Source organism: Lissotriton helveticus, chromosome 9 (genome assembly GCF_964261635.1).
Source record: "Lissotriton helveticus chromosome 9, aLisHel1.1, whole genome shotgun sequence".
NCBI classification, from domain to species: Eukaryota; Metazoa; Chordata; class Amphibia; order Caudata; family Salamandridae; genus Lissotriton; species Lissotriton helveticus.
Genome location: NC_136070.1, coordinates 486377830 through 486401231, shown reverse-complemented (window position 1 = coordinate 486401231; position 23402 = coordinate 486377830). Strand labels below are relative to the sequence as shown.

The 23402-nt window shown below is 44.8% G+C and overlaps 1 protein-coding gene across 1 annotated transcript in view; it reads left to right on the top strand.

Annotated features, from left to right (window-relative positions):
* SYNE2 (spectrin repeat containing nuclear envelope protein 2) overlaps window positions 1-23402 on the top strand; it is a 1843566-nt gene that overhangs the window by 224809 nt on the left and 1595355 nt on the right. The window contains exon 8 of the mRNA XM_078660317.1: window positions 11729-11925. Coding sequence (XP_078516443.1) covers window positions 11729-11925 — 197 coding nt within the window. The remainder of the gene's footprint in view (window positions 1-11728; window positions 11926-23402) is intronic.

The window sequence follows — 23402 nt, the reverse complement described above, 5'->3', positions numbered from 1 at the left end:
AAGTGGCACTGCGTTCCATGATTACCAAACGTCTGCTGTCATGTTTTCACCGTTATCTCAGATGCTTGGTGACAACATTCTTTTGACATATACCTGTCACTACACCTAGCATTGAAAGTTTAAAGCCTAGGGTGTTTGACAATTCACTTACAATCAATACTGACACGCTAGAAAAGGGAGCTGACGTATCAAAGGATTTCACCCATTCTCTGCCTGTGAGTAAATGTGATGGTACATATTGGGAAAGATTCTTATGAAACCAGTGAAATCAAATGTAGCTAAAATATCAAATATGATTTTGATATTTCCCGATTCTCTACAGTTTATAAAATAACTAAATGAGACCTAAAACATGCTTCTAAACACTGCATTTTTAGATCAAAGACTACAAAACTTAAAAAAGAAGAAGACAGAATGTTTTAGTGATATCCCTAAAGAACAAACTCAAGCAGAATAATGATAGCCCATTCTTTGTTGCTGCGGCCTTGTATAACAAAGTTACATTGTATTGGCCCCTTTAGGAAGAAATAAAAATGACTCTTTCACTCATATTTTCATTTCTTTGAATGGCACTTAGTTTGTGGTTGCGAAGGTGTTTTTTAAGTATGTATATGTTTACAGTGATGATGTCTATTTTCCTTTCAGTGGGGTTTTATCAGTTAATATAGGTTTAAACCTATATTAAAATGGGGTGAACGCGAAGAAGGACAACACCGCAATACGTTGAAGGAGTGCCACCCCCCCCCCCTTTTTTCAAGGCTTCCATCCCTCGCTTCAGCCTCAAGGCAGAACCGGTGAGTGGCGGAAAGGCGGGGGGGACGAACTCTCACTCCCCGGATCCGGGTGGGCAAAGGACATCGTCGCTCTGATGGCGGGACCAGTAAACCCTGGTGCTTGCTGAGTCAGAAAAAAAACGGGCTACCTGTCGTTAAAATGGCGGCCCCCGGTCACAGTCTAAACTAAGAAGACAACCTCACCAACGAAGAGGTATGTCCATAACCCCTGCAACGCTAGAGTCGGCCCAAAACTGCACCTCTCATTCCTAGCCTGCAGCAGAGAAGAATAACAAGGGCACTTCCACTGGTTTAACAGAGCATTCGGGTGCCTGACTCTAAAATGGCGGCCCCGGTCACCACTAACACTAAAAGAGCTGCCCTCAGCAAGCAACAGAGCTGCCCTCATTAAGCAAGAGGCAATTCCTATGACCCAATTAAGAGGTGAATTCCATAACTACACCATCTCATGCCTATCCTGCAACCGGGAAGAACTAGGACGATCCTACCACCGGCTGAATTAGATCACTTGGGTGCCTTGTCACAAAGAAGGGTGGCCCCTGGGCACAATTAATATTAAAGAGTTGACCTCATTAACACAAGGTGAATCCACAACTTTGCAGCGTAAGCGCCTGCCAGAAATTGCACACTCTCCTGCCGAGCCTGCTGCGGGAAAAATCAAGGATCCTATCGCCTGTTTAGCCATAGAAAGAGTGATAGGACTTCACACCTGAACCAAACTAATTCTGAGCAAACAAGCAGCCATATTGGAACTGCTTTTCTCGGCTTTTCTATCAGCTATATTTAAATTATAACATATCACCAACCTCACCTTTGGATTACTTTTTCCACCAACGCACGGAGGTAGATATGACCTCATTCTCAGACAGTCATTAGGATCTAAGTCAGTAAGATTTACTCAGTGTTCATCACAAACGTGAGCCCTTACCTCGACACTTACACAAACATAACTAGTCCCTTTCACTTCAAGGCGACAACTATCCACCGGAGCCTGCTCCATAGCAGCCGAGCCTAAAACTGACCGTGGATTCCTGCAACAAAGTCTTCACAGTGGAGCGCTACCCCCGGAGTGACGGTGTAATAACTGGTACCTCACAAGGGACAGCGCGATTTAATACGTTACCCGTGGGAGCGCTCAGGGCTGGAGTGTTGATCGGGGGCCCTTCCTCCCTCCAAGCCTCTGAAACAACCTGATAGCACGGTCCCTCGTCACCCGATGATCCTGACACGAAGAGCGACCCAACACCGCGTCGCAGAGAGAAAGATGAAGTCCCGCCTCTTTTACCTCACATGTCTCGACAACCGGGCAAGCCCCAGACACCGGAAAAAACCCAAAAAAAACTCGCACCCCCTCACACACCGAACCTACCCCCGGGCAATGCCTCAATCACCGAACCCGGCCAAGGATAAGGGGAGCCTGGAAGTATGTGCACCGGACCCCGCTCAGCGGCACCGCACGTAGAACTCCATTGTGGTGCCTGTGAAGAAACGGACCTGCTTTTTGAATGCCTCGCAGCAGATCCATGGGAACCTTTACCGAACTACCTACCCCCTACCCCTCCCTGCTCTACTCCTCTCCTCTTTCCTGCTACTAACCTTTACCCTCACCTGTCCTTGCCCTAGGCCCCACCCTGTTTACCTGTGAATTTCCCGCGTCATTTGAGAGCTAGCTTTTTTGTCTGATGCCCGATGGAGCTACCTGGTGTAGCTATAGGGGAGACAGGTCGGGGATTCCCTCCTTGGATGTCACCTACCCAGTCGGTCTTTAGCCAGACTTCCTTTCGTCTCTCTTGTCGTCTCTTCCCGCTTTCTCCCTCTATTTATATCTCTACTTCTCTCCTCTCTCAATGTATTGAGACTGAACTATTTTGTCTGATGCCCGATGGAGCTACCTGGTTTAGCTATAGGGGAGATGGGCCGTAGATTGCCTCCTTGGTCGTCACCTACCCAGTCGGCCTTTAGACAGATTTCTTTTCATCTCTCCTTGTTGTCTCCTCCCCTATCCTCCCTTTCTCACCTGCCCTGTTCCCTCCCCATTATGCTCCATTTATTTTGCCCCCCATATTATTTAAATGTGTCCCATTGAGACCTAGCTATTTGGCCAAAGCCCGGTGGAGCTACCTGATAGCTATAGAGGAGATGGGTTTTGGGACTTCCCCCTCGACCGTCACCTACCCAGCCGGTCTTTGGGCAGACTTTCCTTCGTCTTTCTGCCGTATCTCCCTCCCATCCTGTTTTTCTGCGAACCTCTTCCCCAGACACCTGAGACCGAACTTCTTTGTCTGATGCCCGATGGAGCTACCTGGTTTAGCTATAGGGGAGATGGACCGTGGATTCCCTCCTTGGTCGTCACCTACCCAGTCGGTCTATAGACAGACTTCCTCTCGTCTCTACGGTTGTCTCTTCCCATACCCTCACATTCTCACCTCACCTACCCCCTACTTCTTTTCTCTCTCCTTTCTCTCTTCTCCTACTCTATTGCTGATTGTTTGATGTATTGTGTAATTGTTGATCTTTTTCTGTTATACTGTTAAACCACATTGTTTCACTTCCTTTCGTCCCTCCTGTTGTCTCCTTCCGCATCCTCCCTCTATTTATGTTTCTCCTTCTCCCCTCTCTCAATGTACTGAGACTGAACTTTTTTGTCTGATGCCCGATGGAGCTACCTGGTTTAGCTATAGGTGAGATGGGCCGTGGATTCCCTCCTTGGTCTTCACCTACCCAGTCGGTCTTTAGACAGACTTCTATCCGTCTCTCTGTATTGTCTCTTCCCTTTTCCTCCCTTTCTCACCTCCCCTGCCCCCTCCACTACTTTTCTCTCTCCTTTCTCTCCTCTCCTAATTGTATTGCCTATTTTTTGGGATTTATTGTGTAATTGTTGAACTTTTTATGTTACATTGTGGATTCTCATGTAAAGCGCTCTGATACCTCCGCTTCTAGATAGCGCTATATAAAACTCTTTAAATAAATAAATAAATAAATAAAACCAGATAGCCTAATTATAGAGCATCTTGGAGGCACTGTTGACATCTTAGGGCCTGAGTCTGATGCGAGCAGGATGGGCCCGCATCGTACTCTAATGTTTGGATTTCCTTCCGACCGAGCCATTCCGATGGGCTTGGTCAGAAGGGAATCTGATTCGGTTTACTGAATGGCTTCCAACGGGCTCGGAGAGCCAGTCCGCCATCCGGAAACCCTGCAGTAATCCACCAGTCAGCTCTTTCTGGCTGAGGGATTACGATGGCAGTTCCCCACTACCTTTTTGTGCCAGCCTTTCCAGCACAGAAAAGAATTGGGAAACAGGTTTTGGCCAAAAGCAGGCCCCCTATGGGTGCAAGGCCGTGAATGGCGGCCTAGATTGATCCCTGCACCTGGTGCCTGCCACCGGGTGCAGGGATGTACTGCACCTCTGCTCTTTTCAATGAAGGCATGCATTCCGTTCAGAATGCATGCTCCCATTGAAAAGAATAGGCATATGACCAAACAGGGTTCGGTCGCATCCTACTTCCAGGGCTGGAACCGATGATAGGAGGTCATTCGGTTCCAGTTCCTGACCGGTGTTGGGAGGTCTCCGGTGGGTCCGATATCAGAATCGGGCCCTTAGTCGCCTCTAGCTTCACACCAATAGTGATACACAAATCAAGCATTTTATGAAGTATTGGGGATGATATTTGTGACTCAGGTTCCCAGGGTCCACAGCGTCGGTTGTCTGTCACATATCTGAGGAGCTTGGGACACACGTACAAATGTTGAGGAATTGAAGAACTTATGGTCTGGTGGCTTTAGAAGGTTACCCTGGAACTTCCGACACCTCATTCTAAGTCAAGTTTTGATCCACAATTATCTTCATGTGCTTCAATTTGTCTCATTCGATATGTGTTATCTAGAAACTAGCAGTACAATCTGCTCCCCCACTGGTCTGACAGTTTCTTCCGCTCCGCTGGATCAATAAAGTAAACATTTGCTCTTAGAATAACATTTACTGGTAAAGCAGTTAATATTTAACAAAATGTACCTATAAAGCTGGAATATGTAATAATCTTGCTGCTGGAGAAGGTGCAGAGGTCACAGAAAAAAAATCAGTTTGTTTGTGGGTGGGCATGTGTCAGAAATGGGTAAGGTATACCAGAAAAATTACTGTTGGTCCCAACGATGTGCAGTATCTCATGCAAGGGATGTTGTTGCTCTCATAAGCATTTTTGCCTTCTATTACAAGAGACGTCTGTTCCTTTTTGGAGAGACCTTCTCTCTCTACGTCAAAACAGACGTCAAATGAATGAAGTAAAAAGAACAGTGAGCTGCTGTAGACACATGGACTGGCATGCCGTAATTGAAGCTTGGCTTCACACATCAAAATGAGTAGAGAGTTTGTGAAGCATCTCTTGTACACACTTTATGCTACCCTAGCTTCCTTTCTCGTTCATGCAGTTGGCAAATTGTTAAACTGGTGCTGCTCTAGTGTGCATCATTAATGTGCAGTGGGCCCACTTCTTCTCCAGCATGCGCTTCTTTACTATGCAGGGAGGTTTCCCCTCTCTGTTGGGTTTCTCCATAACATAGGACAAAGAGAAGTGTGTTCTTCACTGTGTAGTTCCTTGTCATTTTATTGCTTTTTGAATAGCACTAACTAGGCGCTTCAGCAAGGAAGATAAGAGCACCTGACCAGAAATAAGTGGTTAATGCAGTATTGTCAAAATGGGCAATATTGTGCTGTTGCAGCTAATCAGTTTGACAATGATATGGAGGCCTTAACCATGCCTGTGAAAAAAAAAATTTGGAGGCATCTTTTCAAAACAGGCAAGAATGAAAAATGCATCACACATCAGATATAAGGGAATTTCTAGAGAAAGATTGTTTAGAGTGAATTTCTTTTCAAACATGATACTTTTAGATGTAAAAAGGATTTTGCTTCCCAAACACCTGATGACATCAGAGACTTTGCATTTATGTGCAATGTACTTTGAAGTGAAGAGGTGAAATGATCAGTATGTAATTCATGCTCTCCTGGAGGTGCCATGCGATTCCAAAGAGAGACTGTTTAGCAAACACTCCCTGCATGCAATGACATTGCTTTTGCTGCAAGTGATTAATTCACATCCAGTGGGATCACTGCCCCCGTGTGCTTCCTTAACCGGGCACTGAGGTCACTGCAGCAGCTCCAGTGGGTTTCTTTATTATGTAGTAAGGACACTGCTTCTCTGGTGAGTTCTTCAATGCTACACGGGGAAGTGTGTGCATTGTGTGCCCCTACATGAAGTGACAAGGAAATTCTTTACCATGCAGAGGGGTAAACGTCACTCTTGTTTTCATCCTTAACACAAAGTGAAACCACTTTCTCTAGTGGACTTACTAGTCATTAAAGGCAACAGCTTCCCTCATTTGTGCTTTCAGAGTGTGTGGTCACTATGCAGTTGAGTTTAATATGCCCTCAATATACTTTCTTGTCGTAGAACATGGTTGCTTCCCGTCTAGTATGCTTTTTTTTATCAAGCCATTATATCCGTGACTGTTCTCCAATGAGCATAGTTATAAGGTAGCAGGACCCCCACCCTTAAATTAATAGGAGAGAGGAGAACAACACCCTGTCTACTAAAATGTGGAGCTGTTCTGCTGTCAACCTGCTCTGGCTCAAGTTTGGCTGCCATGTGCCAATGCAGACACTGTTGAGCCATAACGCAAGGGTCTCTGCATTGATGCAAGTATCTTCCAGTACAAAACTATACTTTAAGGCATTTAAGTCTTTGTATGTGTGCTGTAAATTTCAGAACACATGCAAAAAGAGATAAACAAGAAGGAATTAAAACATTTCTCCTGGTGACACCTGTCTCAATGAGGCACAGGATTTTGGGCCTGTCTATAATTCTTTGTAGAAAGGAATTGGATTAAAAAACCCATCCACCACCCATGGACTGCACCTTGACACAAAGTAACGCAAGGCAGTGCACTGCGTTATGCTACTGAGGGCTACAATCTGACACAAACTGAATTAGATTGCAAATTCCACAGTAGACTTAGCATCAGGTTTGCATTAAAAAATAATGCAAACTTGACCAAAGTCATGGTAAATCTGGACCATAGCATTTTTTGCCAAATCGAGGAGATTTAGCAATGTCCTTGCATGGGCTTTGTAGGGAAAATGTCTTCTTCAAACGCATTCACTCCTTCTTCCAGGAGTTATGTTGAATTTAAACTAAAAGGTTATGGGTACATTATAGGCATTTTGTAATATTTGTTTGTTTAATGCCATGACTAAAGCTGAAATAATTTGTATTAATTCTATGAGATAAATGATGGTATCCATGAGCATAATCTCTGAAAGCTGTTCCTCTAAACCAAGCATCTCCGATTAGCTCTTGACCTACTAGTAGCTCTCCAGCTACCTGTGAGTGGATCTTTTGTGTACAGCTTAACTGGATAATATAAAAGGTTTTGCTTGGTTGAATTATTGAATTATTATATATGTAGCAAAATGAAAAAGCATATGCTGATGTTGGGAGAAACATGGTTGAATTTTTAAAATGTATTAAAAGCTATTATTTGTGTTGGAGAGATTTATTGCTCATATTATTACCTTGATGCCAGTGAGATTGTAGTTTTGGCCGATAAGTATTACCCATGTAGAGTCATTCCAAATTGATAATGGTTTTTTTACTTTATTACTCGCAACCCTGCCTAACACACTGATGTGATTACTGCTGACAATCTTGGATAGGATGCTTACTATGACATCACTAGTAACAGAAGCTCGGGATGATTTTCATTGAAGAAAAGTAGCTCTTATTACAAAAGAACTTTGGCTACCCCCGCTCTAAGCACAGGTCCTTAACCAAAGTCTGATATCATGCCCACAGCTATCCTGTGAGTGCATTGAGTACAATGGCATGCTGTATAATCCACAGGGATTGCTGCTGTTCTGGTCCTGTTACTCAGAGAAAGGGCGTGTTCTCCTTCTTTGGCTATCATGTTCATGCATAGCTGTGCCGCACCTTCCTTAGGTAGTGATAAATATTACACTTAGGGTTTTGTTTAGGAGAATTACTCATACTGTATCAGAAATAAACTTGTTGCAATTGCCCTGAATGTTGCACAGATGAACAAAGCCTTTATTCTGTCATCTGTTTCTATGTAACCAACCTTGGCTGGTGGGTTTGGTGTCGTCATAGTTACCAGGCTTGTAAAGAAGAAGCAGTAATTGACCTGGTGACTTAATGTGTTCTGTGTATTGTGTGATGATCCCAGACTGAAAAGTGGTGAGGCAGCCAGGCATCAGGTGAGTTTGAAGACCATGCGATGTGCTCTGAATCTCAGCAGTGAAGCTGTAGGGAGCGCGTTATTTGCTGACTAAGAATACTGGATGTCTGCAGTACTTGTGTGGCATTAACCTATCCTAAATGCAGCAGAGTGCTGTATAGAGTCAATAAACTATCAATAACACACATATTAGTACCGAATCAAGATTCACAATTTACTTGCTCAAATCACGTGACCCTCATTGTCATTGGAAAGAACTAATTTATATTATCTTTTTTGTTTCAAAGAGAATTGAGAACTGAATTTTTGTACGTTTCCAATCCTATTATTTTTTATTCAAGTATATTCATTAATTTCATAGACCACAACAAATAACAACACAAGCATGTTATGAATTACACGTAGTGTGTACACATATAATTTTGACAAAACTAAACATTAAATACACAACCAATTTGTTCAATGAAAAGATAAGTTAAGATTCCACACAAAATTGAGACATAATAAAAATGACATACAGGTGAAAAGAATAAAACAAAAACACAAGAAAAGACACGACCAGTATAGGGTCAATGGCATATATACAGTTGTTGAATGGTTGGAGAAGTAGCTCAGTTATGGGAGCAGAAGTATACTGTTACTGCATTGCGATGTACTGTTTTTTAAATACATGTGCAACTCTTACCTACATTGGAGCAAGGCTGAGAAAGTCTGCAGATACAGCAATGTTTTCCCAGATCCTGGGTACATAGAAGGAGAAAGAACTGTTGCCTTATTTTGTTTTTATTTTTTACACTTCTCTAGGCTGATGATGATATAGCTGTAGGTCTGATGAGTGCCACTGTCAAAACCTTGCCTGGATAAGATAGAGTAATTTTGGCGTAACAGGGTACAAGTACATCTGTGGTGGCCTGTACTTATGTTAGAGTTGCAGTAGAGAGAAAAGAGGCAAAGATGGGAAAGGGAAATTCCAAAGGAGAGAACAGACCTTTAGGGAAGTGAGAGGAATACAGTAGAAAGAGCTGCTTGTGAGAAGTACAGAAAAGAGAAAGGTGCCCAGATGAAAGATGAAATTGCAGGGAAAAGGGAATGGTTAAACAAAGGAACAAGCTGAAGAATTAAATAGCGTAAATTAAAAAAGGAAATCCATTTTACAATTAGCTCAAAATATGTTGGGAGGGTTCCATGAATTCTTTTTAACTGTGGGACCCACAAATTCTGTGATATCCTTGCATTGAATTGCCAACTGCCTTAAGACATTCATGTAAGCACTCCTTGATAGTGGTGGAATAAACAATCTGGCTAATGAGTGTGGTGTCGTCAATGTGTTCAGGAGAATCTGAAGGAGTGAATGAACAGAGTCAGAGGGTGGTGTAATATTAGAGATTAAGGGGTTTCAGAGGATGCAAAAGGAAACCCACACGTAAAGGCCCTTAAACAAGTGTGTAGCCAGGACATTATTATTTTCCCTACTTTGAATCCTACATCTAATGGCACTAAGTGATCAAAGCGGGTGATTCCAACTCTCCCCAAAAAGTTCCAATCACCTTTCCATCCATCCTTGCATCTACTCATGCATCCATTCAAACTTCCACCCTTCTATATGCATTCATTCACCTTTCCATCCAACCATTCACTCATCCAGCTATCCATTAATCAATTCACTCATCTATGCATCATCCATCCATTTTCAGCCCATCCATTCACCCTTCCACACATTTATTCTTTCTTCTATTGATCCACCTTCTCTCTCATTGATCATCTGCTTACCAGTTCATTCGTTTTCCATTTGATCCCTTGATCTGTTGATCTTTCCATACTTTCATGCTTCCATACATCTACCCATCCTCCTTTTATAGCATCTACAATTTGTGCATTCCACCCACCATTTGATCCTTTGATTCTTTGATCCTTTGACTTATCCATCCATCCATCTTTGCATTCATTCTTCATTCCATCCATCTTTTACCCTTTCACTTATCCATTGTTTCACTGTTCCATCCTTCCAGCTATCCATCCTTCCATCCATACATCCATCAGAAATCCTCTGTCACACGTTAAAAGGATATTGCAAATCACCTTAGGGTTTCATGACCTTACAAAGTTACTCTGCTTCAACCTTGTTCTTCTATATGGTCATGGAACTGCTCAGTGACTGACAGTATGCTTATGTTGTATGCTTGAGGATAGCAGCTTATTCATATATCATTGGCATAGTAGCCTTCGATATCTGTACACAACTGGAGTTAAGATGTTTAGTAACACTGATACATCAGCTTGGTATGTGCAGACCATGTCATATATAATGAGACATCATTGATTTTATGTGATGTGATTGATCACGTCATATAGGATGTACCAATGTTGTCATCAGTAGTGCATTGGGGAGATTACATTACGCAGCTAACCACACTGGAGGCCAGATTTATCATTCTTTCATGCAATGCAGGAAGCCATCTTGCTGTGTTGTGCTTCGGTGCGTGAAAGGGAAAGACCAGGAATGCGTCGTATTTACCATTATACTGTGCGTTCCTGTTTTTTGCTTACGCTGACACACTTTTAACTGCCTAGCTCTAGCACAGGCCCCCTTGCGTCATGGTGCAAGGGTGCCTGCCCTGTAGGCTGTATTGTTTTGTGCAGGAAGGGACACCTACAACGAGAGAATCGGTGCCGCTAGGACACGTTCATTTGTCTTCACTCAAACGGATATGGTGAACACACAAAAGTGTTCAGCCTTGACTTTACCCGAGTTCCGACCTTTACGCTGGTAATCAATCACTGCTCATAGACTGAAGGGATTTTGAACTGGATTTTACTGGTATTCTACCGGCGGTCCTGGTCGTTTGACTAACCTAATAAAGATTACCACATGATACTTGCTTCTCGCAATTTGTTTCAGATTGAGTTCTGCCGGGTTGGAAGTATCACCGGCATTCCGATCACAAAATACTGCTGATAAATTTTCAGACGCCTTACTTATTCTTATCTTGGAATCCCATATTCTGTACTCATGCCTAACCAGGTTGGAATTATCACCGGCCTAGGAACATCACAGAGTTCAGGCAACTCCCTTCAGCCCTGAAGAGTCGTGGGACTACTTTTCCCTGACAAAACACGTGTCGGCTGATTGCGTTTTTCATCAGAATAAAGAAATGACGATATCACCCAAGAATTCTGTACAATTTGCTTATGAATTACTTTTTCTTTTTCTTGTTTGACTATGTATGTGAGTACGGGATTTAGCTATACTTGTTTGCAGTAGGGTTTCCCTACACACATCAAGTGGTTACAAGGGTCTCCCCTTCCTGGTCAGCACCATACTTACTATTGTGACCCATTATACTGTGCGTTCCTGTTTTTTGCTTACGCTGACACTTTTAACTGCCTAGCTCTAGCGCAGGCCCACTTGCGTCATGGTGCAAGGGTGCCTGCTCTGTAGTTTTTATGTTTTAGATCACAACCACAAAGTTAATTGATATCAAAGGTAAATTCTAATGCCCACTGTTTTATTGTTTTATGTATGCTGGTTGTCTAAGTTTCCTTTAATCTGCCATGATGCATAGTCCCTTGAAGACTCATGTGGTGTTGCTAGATTTGAATATTTACATTAACATTATGTTGAAAATAATTGAAAGTGGGAAAGCCTAGTTGATTGTAGTATCTCCTTTGAATATCATTGGCAGGGACAGTTCTCTCAGTGTATCAGATTTTACATCAAGCTGGAAGAATGGGCGTGCCTTCTTGGCAATGATCAATGCACTCAGACCTGATCTAATAGATATGGAGAGAGTTCAATCGAGATCTAACCAAGAGAATCTCCAAGAAGCATTCAGGATTGCAGAGTCTGAACTGAAAATACCTAGACTTCTTGAACCTGAGGGTAAGGGATATATTCGTGTAAATATTTACTGTTGCAAAATAGCGTGTTGTGGCCAAAATATAATGTAATTGTACAGGGATTCATTTTTAAAAGATATAGCTTTTGTATGAACACAACTTTGGAAATTTTTGCTCCCATGTAGTCTTAAATTATGGCCTAAAAATGCTCAGTTTGAATAATCCTTGCTAAATTTTCTTCCGCATATATGGCGGGTAAGTGCACAATAAACCGTATTTTAATGAACAAGTAAGTAAAAAAGAGAAAAGAGATGGGTATAACATTTCACATGACAGAGCAAGAGGCGTAGTGCGGGAAAAAAATAAGAAAACAACATGGTGATGATGACCAAGAGAAAATGCCTCAGGTGCTGTTGCATGGAATATTTAACAGAGACCACTTAATATATCTGCAGCAAAATGACAAGGTGGATACTACAAGCAAAACAAAAGATAAGGTACTAAGGACATAAACCAGGCACATAAAAGAAGAAAGCATTTTAAAAAGTCCTAATAAGCCAAGGAGCAATTAGCCCCAAAAAAAGTGGCAAGTAAAATAACAAAGTGAGCAAGTCAAACAACTCATTTCGACACAGACTATGACTCACATCTCATTAGCTGAACATCCCAATTTGTACACAATCCATGTTTGTTTTTTGTGATAGGGCTCTTTATTTGCACAATTACTTTTTGCGATTGGTACTTAAAAAAAGCTGGGAAACACCTTTCAATCAGATATCTCAAAGCTGTGTAATAAAAACATAGGTTAGGGCACACCCCAAAGCTCCAGCTCTGACTGAAAATTGTCCATTCTGATGTGGCAAATGTTCTACTTAAGAGGAAGATCATGAAAAGTGACAGAAGTCGAAATCAGGAACAATGTCCCCGAAGCCCTGAGGCTAATAACACAACTTCATCAAATCTACGCATATTATATAAATACATCTGCTTATGCTTCAGACATAATTAACAAGATCATTTCAGAGGCCACAACCAAAAGACATGCATGCCCTGCAATCTGATTTTCTGGATCTACCTTAACTATAAAATGTATATAACCTTTTCTGCTTTCCTTAACATCCATTTCACTTTTGCTCTATACATTTCTTTAGAATTTTGATTACTCAGTAGATTTATAAACACAGTTTTTACTTATGGTCCTACACATTTCCAGTGTTTGAAAATTAAGACAATGAACATTTCTGTTTAATTATGTTGTAGAGTTCAAACCAGAGAATTTGCCATTCATGACAATCTCCTTTAGCTCCATTCTAATTCATCCCTAGAGGACATCTTGTCAAATTTGTTTTAGGTTCCTGCTGTGGACCTCATGTTACCTGTAGAATACAAAATGCATGCATCATGCAATACAGAGAGAGAAGTGGCCTATGGTTAGTCCTCTTCAGCCATCAGTTGTTGGCAATTTAAGACTTGTCATTAGTTGAGTGGACTGTCTTTAACCACTAGAATGCAGAAGATATGATGTTCATGTCCTTCACTTTACATCTGGAATGCAAAGGACGAGAAGATCATGTCTCCTGCATTCCCAGAGAAAATCATTCTGCCGCTTGAACCAAACCTTTTTCTCTTGAATCATTATTTCAGAACATGAAGGAAGAAGTTTACTCACATCCTGAAATCGTTTTTTTCCAATCTATGTGATGTACAGTACCAAGTGGTGATAAAGATAGTTGTGGAATTTGGGCCTGGGATCGGCCCAGGGAAACTTGACAAACGTAGACATTTCTAAAAACTAGACATCCAGAAGCATCAAGAATCGTGTGACATGCATTGATCCTACCATGCTTTCTTATCCACAATTACCTGCAAGCATCAAATGGAGGCTAAAATCAAGCATTTTTCTCCCAGTTCTGGAAGGGAAAATTCCAGGAGCTGTGGGGATCCACAAAATTCCTACCACTCAGTGTTCCACGCTTCTACTGATACAAATGGTACCGCATGAAAGCTGTGATCATATGAAGTCAATTTGGTCTTCACCTGGTCCCTGATTTGGTCGGCTGCTGGTTGGTTGTTATGCCCCAAAACTTTGTCCTATAAAACATAACTCCTAATGAAGGAATTGTGTGTCTATCTTCTCAAGGATAATCCACTTAATCATTTGGAGAGGAAAAAAGGGCACAAGGCATCCTTAATCTTTAAATCAAACAAAGCCTTGTCATTAGTTTCTCCCTGACTATTGGCCTTGCTTTTATCAAGAAAATGCTAGCAGTTTCTGTGATTATAAAGTGCTTGATGACTACACCCACCCATCAGAAAATCAAAGAGGTATTCATGATTTCAACATGAGATGAAATATAATTGATCTTCGAATTATTTGATCTGTGTGTCACTTTACAGCAATAGAAGACACACTGGTGTCCTCCACATAATCTTACCAAGTTAAGATAGACAGGTAAAGAAACACCCTGCCAAAAGACCATGCTAAGCTTTACAGTCCTGCAATACGGTGAAATCTATAAAGCAGAGAAAGACAATGAAATTGTGTCATGCTAACTTCCTAAAGTCAAAATATCTACCCATTTCGGGAAAGTAGGCACACACTGTTTCAAATGCACCACTGCTCCTCACCATACCGCACATCATCAGAGACTGTCTGTCTCACCGATGTCATCTTGGGGGCATCATAAAGAGATCCATCCGACTCTTGAAGAGGCATTATGTCCCTCTAGAGGCAACCCTTAGGACTCCCACAAACATGGCAGAGTTGTGCTGATGCACACCCAGGTAGAGGAGACCTGGTCAAGGTTATTGACCGTTTTCCCAGGTAGTGTACCCGGCTGCAGCCTCTGTAATGCAGGGACCCTCAATTCAGGTTGCACTTCTAGGCCCAAGTTCTTCACATATGTATTGAGTGGCATGATGAAGCCCTCAGAACACGTAGTCTGGGCATTACACAACATGTTTCATTTACTACTTTTTGAATATTGAAGTAATCAAAAATCCTTCTCAGGGGTCTCACTGATACTTGGTCCTTTTAAACTAACTTAGAATAAATTGGCACAGAAACTGAAATATAAAAGTACATTTTTATTAACCTCAAATGAGTGAGACTACGTCACACAGAAGCCTTAGCAACTGAATGAGGCAGTCTGTTAGAATGGTCTTACTTCACGTCTTATATACTCTTTATCCTGCCCCAGGCATGTAAGGGAGTTGTACCAATTACATTCCTAAACAAATGGAAAATCTGGAGGGTCAGCAGGTGAGTAGCCTTTGGGGTTTTAGCAGGATATGGGCAAAACATTATAATTACATAGTTCACAGAGGTTAATCTGATTTAGATGGCACTGCAGGGCATAGCATGATTACATGTCAAACAAAGGTTAATCTGATAAGCACAGGTAACGGTGAGGACGATAAACATCTGGGAAACTCCATGTAGCATGGGCTGGTCAATCAGTGTCAGGCCAAAGCATGAACAGAGTGTCCATGCAGGAATGCAACAGGTCAAAAGTTTGAGCTCCGGAGTGTTCGTGATACAGGGAGAAAGTCAGTTACAAGGACACAGCACACAATGGTGGAAAAAAATGGCTGAGTGCGTGGCAAGACAATAAACGCACTTTTCCACAGACCCTCCTTTTGCCATAAGCGAAACCATTTTCAGTAAATTACAATGTTCATCACGCTTGTGCAACTGTGCCCAAAGTCCGTTCTAAGCCTCTTTGGTAGGCTTCTATCGTCCATCCATTGTCTTCTTCCGCGTTGGGCCTCTCGATCCAGCCCTTTCCATGAAAATAGTGCTTCTTAGTATCTGTTGGAGTGCCCTCCTGGCAAACACTCACAGCTCACTCGAAAGTCTCAATGTCTCAAGGCAGGGCACCAGTGTCTCTCCTCTGCGGCAGGCACTACAGATATCGTGCTCTTCGTTGGTCATGGGCGCTGATCATATTGTGCAGACCCAAGTACTGTTAATTGGGAAAGAGCAACAGACTTTCACGTTCAGCAACACTCTCAGGCTCCAACACTTGTTATTCAGTGTCAGAGGACACTCGGGCTGCTTTTTCATTCTAATTTTCCTTTCAACATAGGTATCACAAGTGTAGTGCCTTTTGCCAATCTCAGATCCTCCGGTGCACTGCTCTTCTGTTGGAACAAAGGAAAGGAAGGGGGTGGCCAAAACTTAGGCCAAGGGGCTCAAGGGACCGCGCGCTGTCAGAGGTTACCAGCACATGACAGGTAGAAAACTGAAGCCTCAAACCAGCCCTGCTGTCAACAACAGGGATCCTTCTCTTTCATTCTTTTGCACTGAAACTCTTGTTCTGCAACAAGCAGGGCACCAGCTCCTTCTTCTTCTCTGATGTCCAACGCCGTCTGATGGAGCAAGCACAATGCTTTGGAGATGCCATTGATGACGCGCTGGCGATCGCTGTCCAGCCTTGCTACTTTCTGGGTGCTGGGACTGTAGGTCCAAGAAGTGCGCCCCTCATTTGTAGCTGTCACTGATAGGAGTTAGGACTCCTCTTTATCACCTGTTCTGCAGGGTTTTATGACTCTTCCTTTTACTCTGGAAGATCCCGCAGAACCTAGTGATGTAGGAAATGTGACACAGTTGTTTTTCTTCAAACTAACGCAAAAACAATTCATTGTATTTAACAATGTGACTGCAAGAAGGTGGCCTGCAATCTGCGAGGGAGTGGCCATATGCCATGGGATTACTCTGGTCTAGAATGCACTGTCACTCTCATAGGATACAAAGGCAAAGGCAGTACTTCTAGTCTCTTCAATTGGGTACCCTTCATTATCCTCACCAACTTCAATGTGAGAGCATTATCCTCTGCCATCTAAGGGTAGGTAGCTACATGGGAATTCTATCTAAATGTGTGTCCTCACACATAGTGGTATTGTCTAATGGGGTAAACATCTTTTGAATTATTACATCTGTGTGTTCCTACATTCCTTATCTAGAACAACTCAAAAGGGAAAACGCATGATACAGATTATCAGGGACATACAGATACCTCCCTTTAATAATTGTGCTTCAGGTGCACTATGCAATACACAGGCTAATGATCAAATGTGGAGACGAAAGACAAGAACTAGAGAGTCCTGGCATTTCCATGATTAGAACACATCTGATTCCAACGAAAATCAAAACAGCAGGAACAAAAGGGTAAAAAACCAAATTAAAATAGGCATTGAAAATTTGTCATGTTAAACAAAATAAACGTAAGGTATCTCCTATTGAGGTGAAAAAACTTGTCTTACTATAGCATTGAGTCGGTTAACCAGTCCATCTCTACCCTGACAGTCAGACCGGAAAACATCGAAGTGGGCCTTAAGAAAAAACATCGATCAGGGGAGAAGCGGCAAAAAGAAAAATCTATAGGATGAACAAGAAATTACTTGGGTGATAGTCAGGCATGTGACACAACACCAAGAGTATGGGTGATACACAAAAGACCAAAGTAGTACACAAATTTTAACTCTACCACCGGCCACTACACCATATACTGTAATCTCGGCTACTGTTCCAGTTCCTTCCCCGGGGAAAATGAAACTTGGTTTCCTTTAAGGAACAAAGTCATACACTACCTAGGAAGCAGAACAGGATTAACTAGTGCGATATCATGAGAAAAATTTAGGTCACCTTTAGCAGGAGCCGCAGATTTATAGGTTCGAGGCATGTGGGCTGCTAAATTTATATCTGATGCATATATCGCCGCCTAGTGTTGGGTCCGGATGATTGCACATTGTTGTCCTGGAAGAGTCTTCGAAGTATCACGAGATAGGTGGCTCCTCCCCTGGACTACAGTGCGCATGGGCATCGACTCCATCCCCAGATTGTTTTTTTCCGCCATTGGGTTCGGATGTGGTTTCGACGTCTCCGTGTCGGAACCGATAAACTTTCATCTTAAGGCCAAAAGGCCTTCGTTACCTGCGTCGGTATTGTTTGCGTACGGTCTCGAGCGTCGTCCGGCTCTCTAAGCCGGATATCTCCGGAGTCGAGTAACTCCTCGGACATCGAGGCCTTCTTGTCGCAGCAAGACCCGACGAACTTAACATGGAGCGGAGCCCGTTCAAGTTCTGCCCCGTCTGTGGATCCAAATATCCACACATCGATGTGCATCCGGTCTGTAATAAATGCCTTTCGCCGGACCACAACGAAGAAAACTGCATGGCCTGCTCCAAGTTCAGGTCCAAGAAGACGCTCAAGCTTCGGCGCGCGGTGCGCCTTGAGGCCCAGCGAGCGACCCCGGCACCCGACAACATATTCGGCGACCCCGAGGAGGAAGGCGATAGCCATCATCTCCAGATTTCGCCACCGTCGACGGAGGTTCTGGCCGATCCAGAGGAATACGTCGGAGGACTGGCCCCAGACCTTGAATACGTCGAGGAGGTAGGGGACGACGAAGAAGTTTATGGGGCCGTGGAAGATAGCTCAGAGGAAGAGCTATGCCCCGAGGTCTACGTTATTGAGGCTCAGGTCACGGGATCGCCACTCGGCCTTACCCACGACCATGCACCGCTCTCCCCGGCCCCGCCTTCTGGCCCGGCCACGGACACTCAAGCGGAGCCGCAAATGCCCGTATCGAAACCGAAACCGAAACCTTCGGATCCTACGGGACACAAAATGGCCGACGTTCAGTCGAAAATGAAACTGAAACCTACGGACTCGACAAAACCTAAGATGGCCGACGTCCTACAAAAAATAACAAAGCCTGCTCCTTCATCGACTCCGTCGCCCTCCGGCCCACAAAAGTCGAAGAAGGCTGTTGAGTCGACAGCGCCGCAGAAGGTGCACAAAGAACCCTCCTCCAAGAAGGCCATCCACCAGCCGTCGACCACGGTTGCTCCGGCGCGGACACCTAAACCTCTTGAGACGCCTTCGGGCGCTGCTACGGCGCCGTCTGGTAAACGCACGGCCGACCCAAAGTCGACTAAAAGCCACGACCCAAAGGCCGCTAGCTCAACGCATCGGCACAAGGATGCGGGATCTGCAGCATCGGCGCCAAAGCCTTCAACGGAGCCCCGAAGCATTGCGGCCGAAGATTCGTCGACGTCAAAACCGTCGACACCACACAACCCCGAAGACACCGAAGATCGGCAGTCGGTTCCGAAACCCTCTGCCTCCTTTACAAAGCAGGTTACTGACTCCCTTAAACGTATAAAGGAAAAGGCATTGTCGTCCACGGCTTCCACGCCATCGGCTCCTAAATCGGTGGACACACCTCAGAAGTCCTCAAGCAAGCTTCTTTACACTCTGCCACCAAAGGTGGCCCCAAAGGCCTTCGCAACCACGTCGGTGCCAAAACCGTCGGATCCGTCCACACCAAAAGGCCTCTCGGATCCATATCTTGCCTCTGAAGAGCAATCTGCGCATTGCATCGATGCCGTTACAGGGAAATTGACCCTTTATAAAAGGAAAATCACTTCTCAACCACTGGAATCGTATGTTATTCCACTAAAGAAGAAGAGGCCGGCACAAGACATTCCTTTACTTGTTGAGCCTATTCTGCCTCCACCGAGAAGGAGTCCATCGCCTTCCCCCAACCAATCAGGAGGGGATGATGATGATCAGCAGGACCAATACAATTTCCCAGTGGACAATGACCCTGATGTTCAGCAGGACTCATATGGCGACGCTGGGGGCCAAAGTGGGCATCAGGTGGTACATGATCCACAAGGCTTTGGGGCACGAACATCTCCAACAGAGGATTCTGCTGCATTTAATGCTTTACTCGAACGGGCAGCAGCAAATCATAATGTGGACATGCATACTGACCCGGTAGAGGAAGACTTTTTATTTGACACTTTCAACGTCTCGGAGAGAACAGTTAAAATACTTCCTATGCTTAAAGGTGTCCTTAAACATGCCCCGGAGATCTTTAAGGAACCTACCAGGGCAAGGGTGGTGAACCCACGTATCGAGAAAAAATACAGGCCAGCACCTGGAGATCCTGCATATATTCGAGGACAGTTGCCCCTGGACTCGTTGGTGGTCGCAAATGCCCGCAAGAGGGCAAACTCCCAAACAACGGGTGAAGCTCCTCCCCCAGACAAGGAGTCAAAAGTGCTTGAGGCATCGGGCAAGAGGGTGGCAGCGCAGGCTGCCAATGTATGGCGTATCGCAAACACGCAGGCACTATTAGCGAGATACGATAGGGCGCATTACGACACCCTAGAACAGCTCCTTCAACACCTACCTGATGAGTTTAAAGAAGCAGCCGAAACACTCATACTAGAGGGAAAGCTTATCTCCAACGCTGCAATAAAGTGTGCACTTGATGTGGCAGATACAGCGGCTAGGGGGATTAACACTAGCGTCATGTTGAGGCGACAAGCTTGGCTTCGTATATCTGGATTTAAGCCTGACATCCAAACTACAATCCTCAACCAGCCCGTCAATCCTGACACCCTGTTTGGTCCAGATGTAGACACCACCCTTGAAAAAATTAAAAAGGACAACGAGACTGCTAAGTCCATGGGGGCGCTTCAGTCTCAACAATTCAGGGGAAACACTTTTCATCGCTCAGGAGCACGTGGTGTTACCAGAGGACAATTGGGTCAACAAACACAATACGCGAGGGGTGGTGCACAATCCTCGTACCCCAAGCAGGGTAGAGGGGGTTACAGAGGCAACAGTGCCAAGGGCAGAGGCAGAGGAAACAACAACTCCCGCTCCTGTGCCGCCAACAAACAGTGACTCTCTGTCACTGCCCCCCGACCATACCACTCCGGTCGGGGGGAGACTCCAGCAGTTCCTGCCAGTCTGGACGTCCATCACCACGGACAGGTGGGTGAGAAAACTTATCCAGTACGGTTACTGTTTGGAGTTGATATCCACTCCCCCCAACATTCCCCCAAGGCACCGTCCTATGTCGGCAGAGCACTTGCACTTGTTGCAGCAGGAAGTACTGGTGATGCTGCAAAAAGGCGCAATCGAGCTCGTGCCTGTGGAAGAGGAAGGCACGGGGGTCTATTCCCTGTACTTCCTCATCCCAAAGAAGGACGGATCCCTCAGACCTATTCTGGATCTACGCCCCCTAAACATGTACATACTGTCAGAACACTTCCACATGCTGACACTGCAACAAATCCTTCCCCTGCTCAATCAAGGGGACTTCCTAGCAACCTTGGACCTCAAGGATGCTTATTTCCACATACCACTCCACCCATCCCACAGAAAATACCTCAGGTTTACCATTCTAAACAGGCACTATCAGTTCAAAGTCCTGCCCTTCGGGGTAACTACTGCCCCCAGAGTGTTTACAAAGTGTCTGGCGACAGTGGCGGCGCACCTCAGAAGACAAAACATACATGTCTACCCGTACCTAGATGACTGGCTTGTTCAAGCAAAGTCGGAACAACAGTGCGCCGCAGACATGTCCCACACTATTCAGCTCCTTCACAGCCTGGGGTTCTCGCTAAACTACCCGAAGTCGCACCTTCAACCAGCCCATGTGCGGCAGTATCTGGGCGCGACAATAAACACCCTGACTGCTATGGCTCAGCCAAACCCAGTCAGAATCAACAGCATTCAGTCGCTGTGCCAAAAATTCAGACCACAGCACTCCCTCCCAGCGAGAGTGTTCATGCAGTTGATAGGCATGATGGCCTCCTGCATCTTCATAGTCCCGCACGCGAGGCTGCACATGCGCCCGCTCTAAGAATGCTTGGCAAATCAGTGGACACAGGCTCAGGGACAGCTAACAGACCTAGTGTTGGTGACCGGTCGGGCATACAACTCTCTGCATTGGTGGAATCCACACAACCTTGGCAAGGGCCGACCGTTCCAAGAGCCAGTGCCACAGATAATCCTAACAACGGACGCATCTCTCCAAGGGTGGGGAGCCCATGTGCTCCACTACACTGTGCAGGGACTGTGGTCCACCCAGCAGCAGACGTTGCACATCAACTACCTAGAATTGATGGCAATCTTCATGGCGTTGAAGTCCTTCAAAGTACATTTGTGCAACAAAGTCGTGTTGATCCGGACGGACAACATGACAGCCATGTACTACATCCAAAAGCAGGGAGGTACGCACTCCCCACAGCTGTCTCGTCTGGCTCAGAGCATGTGGAAGTGGGCCATTCAGAGGAACATCTTCCTCATGGCGGAACATCTCCCGGGAAAGGACAATCAGATAGCGGATCTGCTAAGCAGATACAGCCATCAAATGCACGAGTGGGAGTTACATCCATCAGTACTCCACCCGTACTTCCAGCAGTGGGGTCATCCACAGATAGACCTGTTTGCCACAAGGGAAAACGCAAAATGCCAAAGCTTTGCCGCCAGGTTCCCTCACCCAGAATCGCAAGGGAAAGCGATATGGATGAACTGGTCAGGCAAATTTGCGTACGCTTTTCCCCCAGCGCCTCTCATTCCGCTGGTGGCAAGAAAGCTAAAGCAACACTCGATGACTCTCATCCTAGTTGCTCCAACATGGGCACGCCAACCATGGTACACCACGTTTCTAGAACTTTCCGTGGTACCGCATCAAAGGCTGCATCTCACATCCCGGCTCTTGACGCAGAACCATGGTGACATTCAGCACCCAGATCCGCAACAGCTCAATCTGGCGATCTGGCTCCTGAAGTCTTAGAATTTGGCTACCTTAACCTGCCTCCGGAATGCATGGATATCATCCGGGAGGCACGTAAGCCCACTACCCGAGCTTGCTATGCAGCTAAATGGAAGCGGTTTGTCATGTACTGTGCAGACAACAAGATCAACCCGCTAGATGCATCCATTCCTAACATCATCTGCTATTTGTTACATCTTTACAAATGCAATCTAGCGTACGCTTCCATTCGGATACATTTATCCGCCATAGCGGCTTATCTCCAGAATAGGCAACACCTCTCTGTTTTCAGAGTGCCGGCCATTAAAGCCTTCCTAGAAGGACTGAAGCGAGTCATTCCTCCAAGAACACCACCAGCTCCAGTGTGGAACCTCAATGTGGTCCTCACTAGGCTGATGGGCCCACCTTTTGAGCCGCTGCACTCCTGCGAGATTAAGTTTCTCACATGGAAAGTGTTTTTTCTCATTGCTATTACTTCGCTCAGACGTGTTAGTGAGCTGCAAGCGCTCACAATCCAAGAGCCCTTCATACAAATACATTCCAACAGGGTAGTGCTCCTCACTAACCACAAATTCCTTCCTAAAGTGGTGTCACAGTTTCATCTCAACCAAACTATTGACCTGCCTGCATTCTTCCAAAACCCACAAACAGTAGCAGAAAGAATGCTTCATACATTAGACGTTAGGAGGGCGCTAATGTACTACATTGACAGAACACAACACTTTAGAAAGACACAACAACTTTTTGTTGCCTTCTCAGCACAGCACAAAGGCAACCCCATTTCCAAAGCAGGAATAGCCAGATGGATTGTTAAGTGCATTCAAATCTGTTATCAAAAGGCTAAGCGCACTTTAACAATACCCCCAAGGGCGCAAATTGGGGGCCTCCATGGCTTTCCTGGGGAACATTCCCTTAGAGGACATTTGTAGAGCAGCCA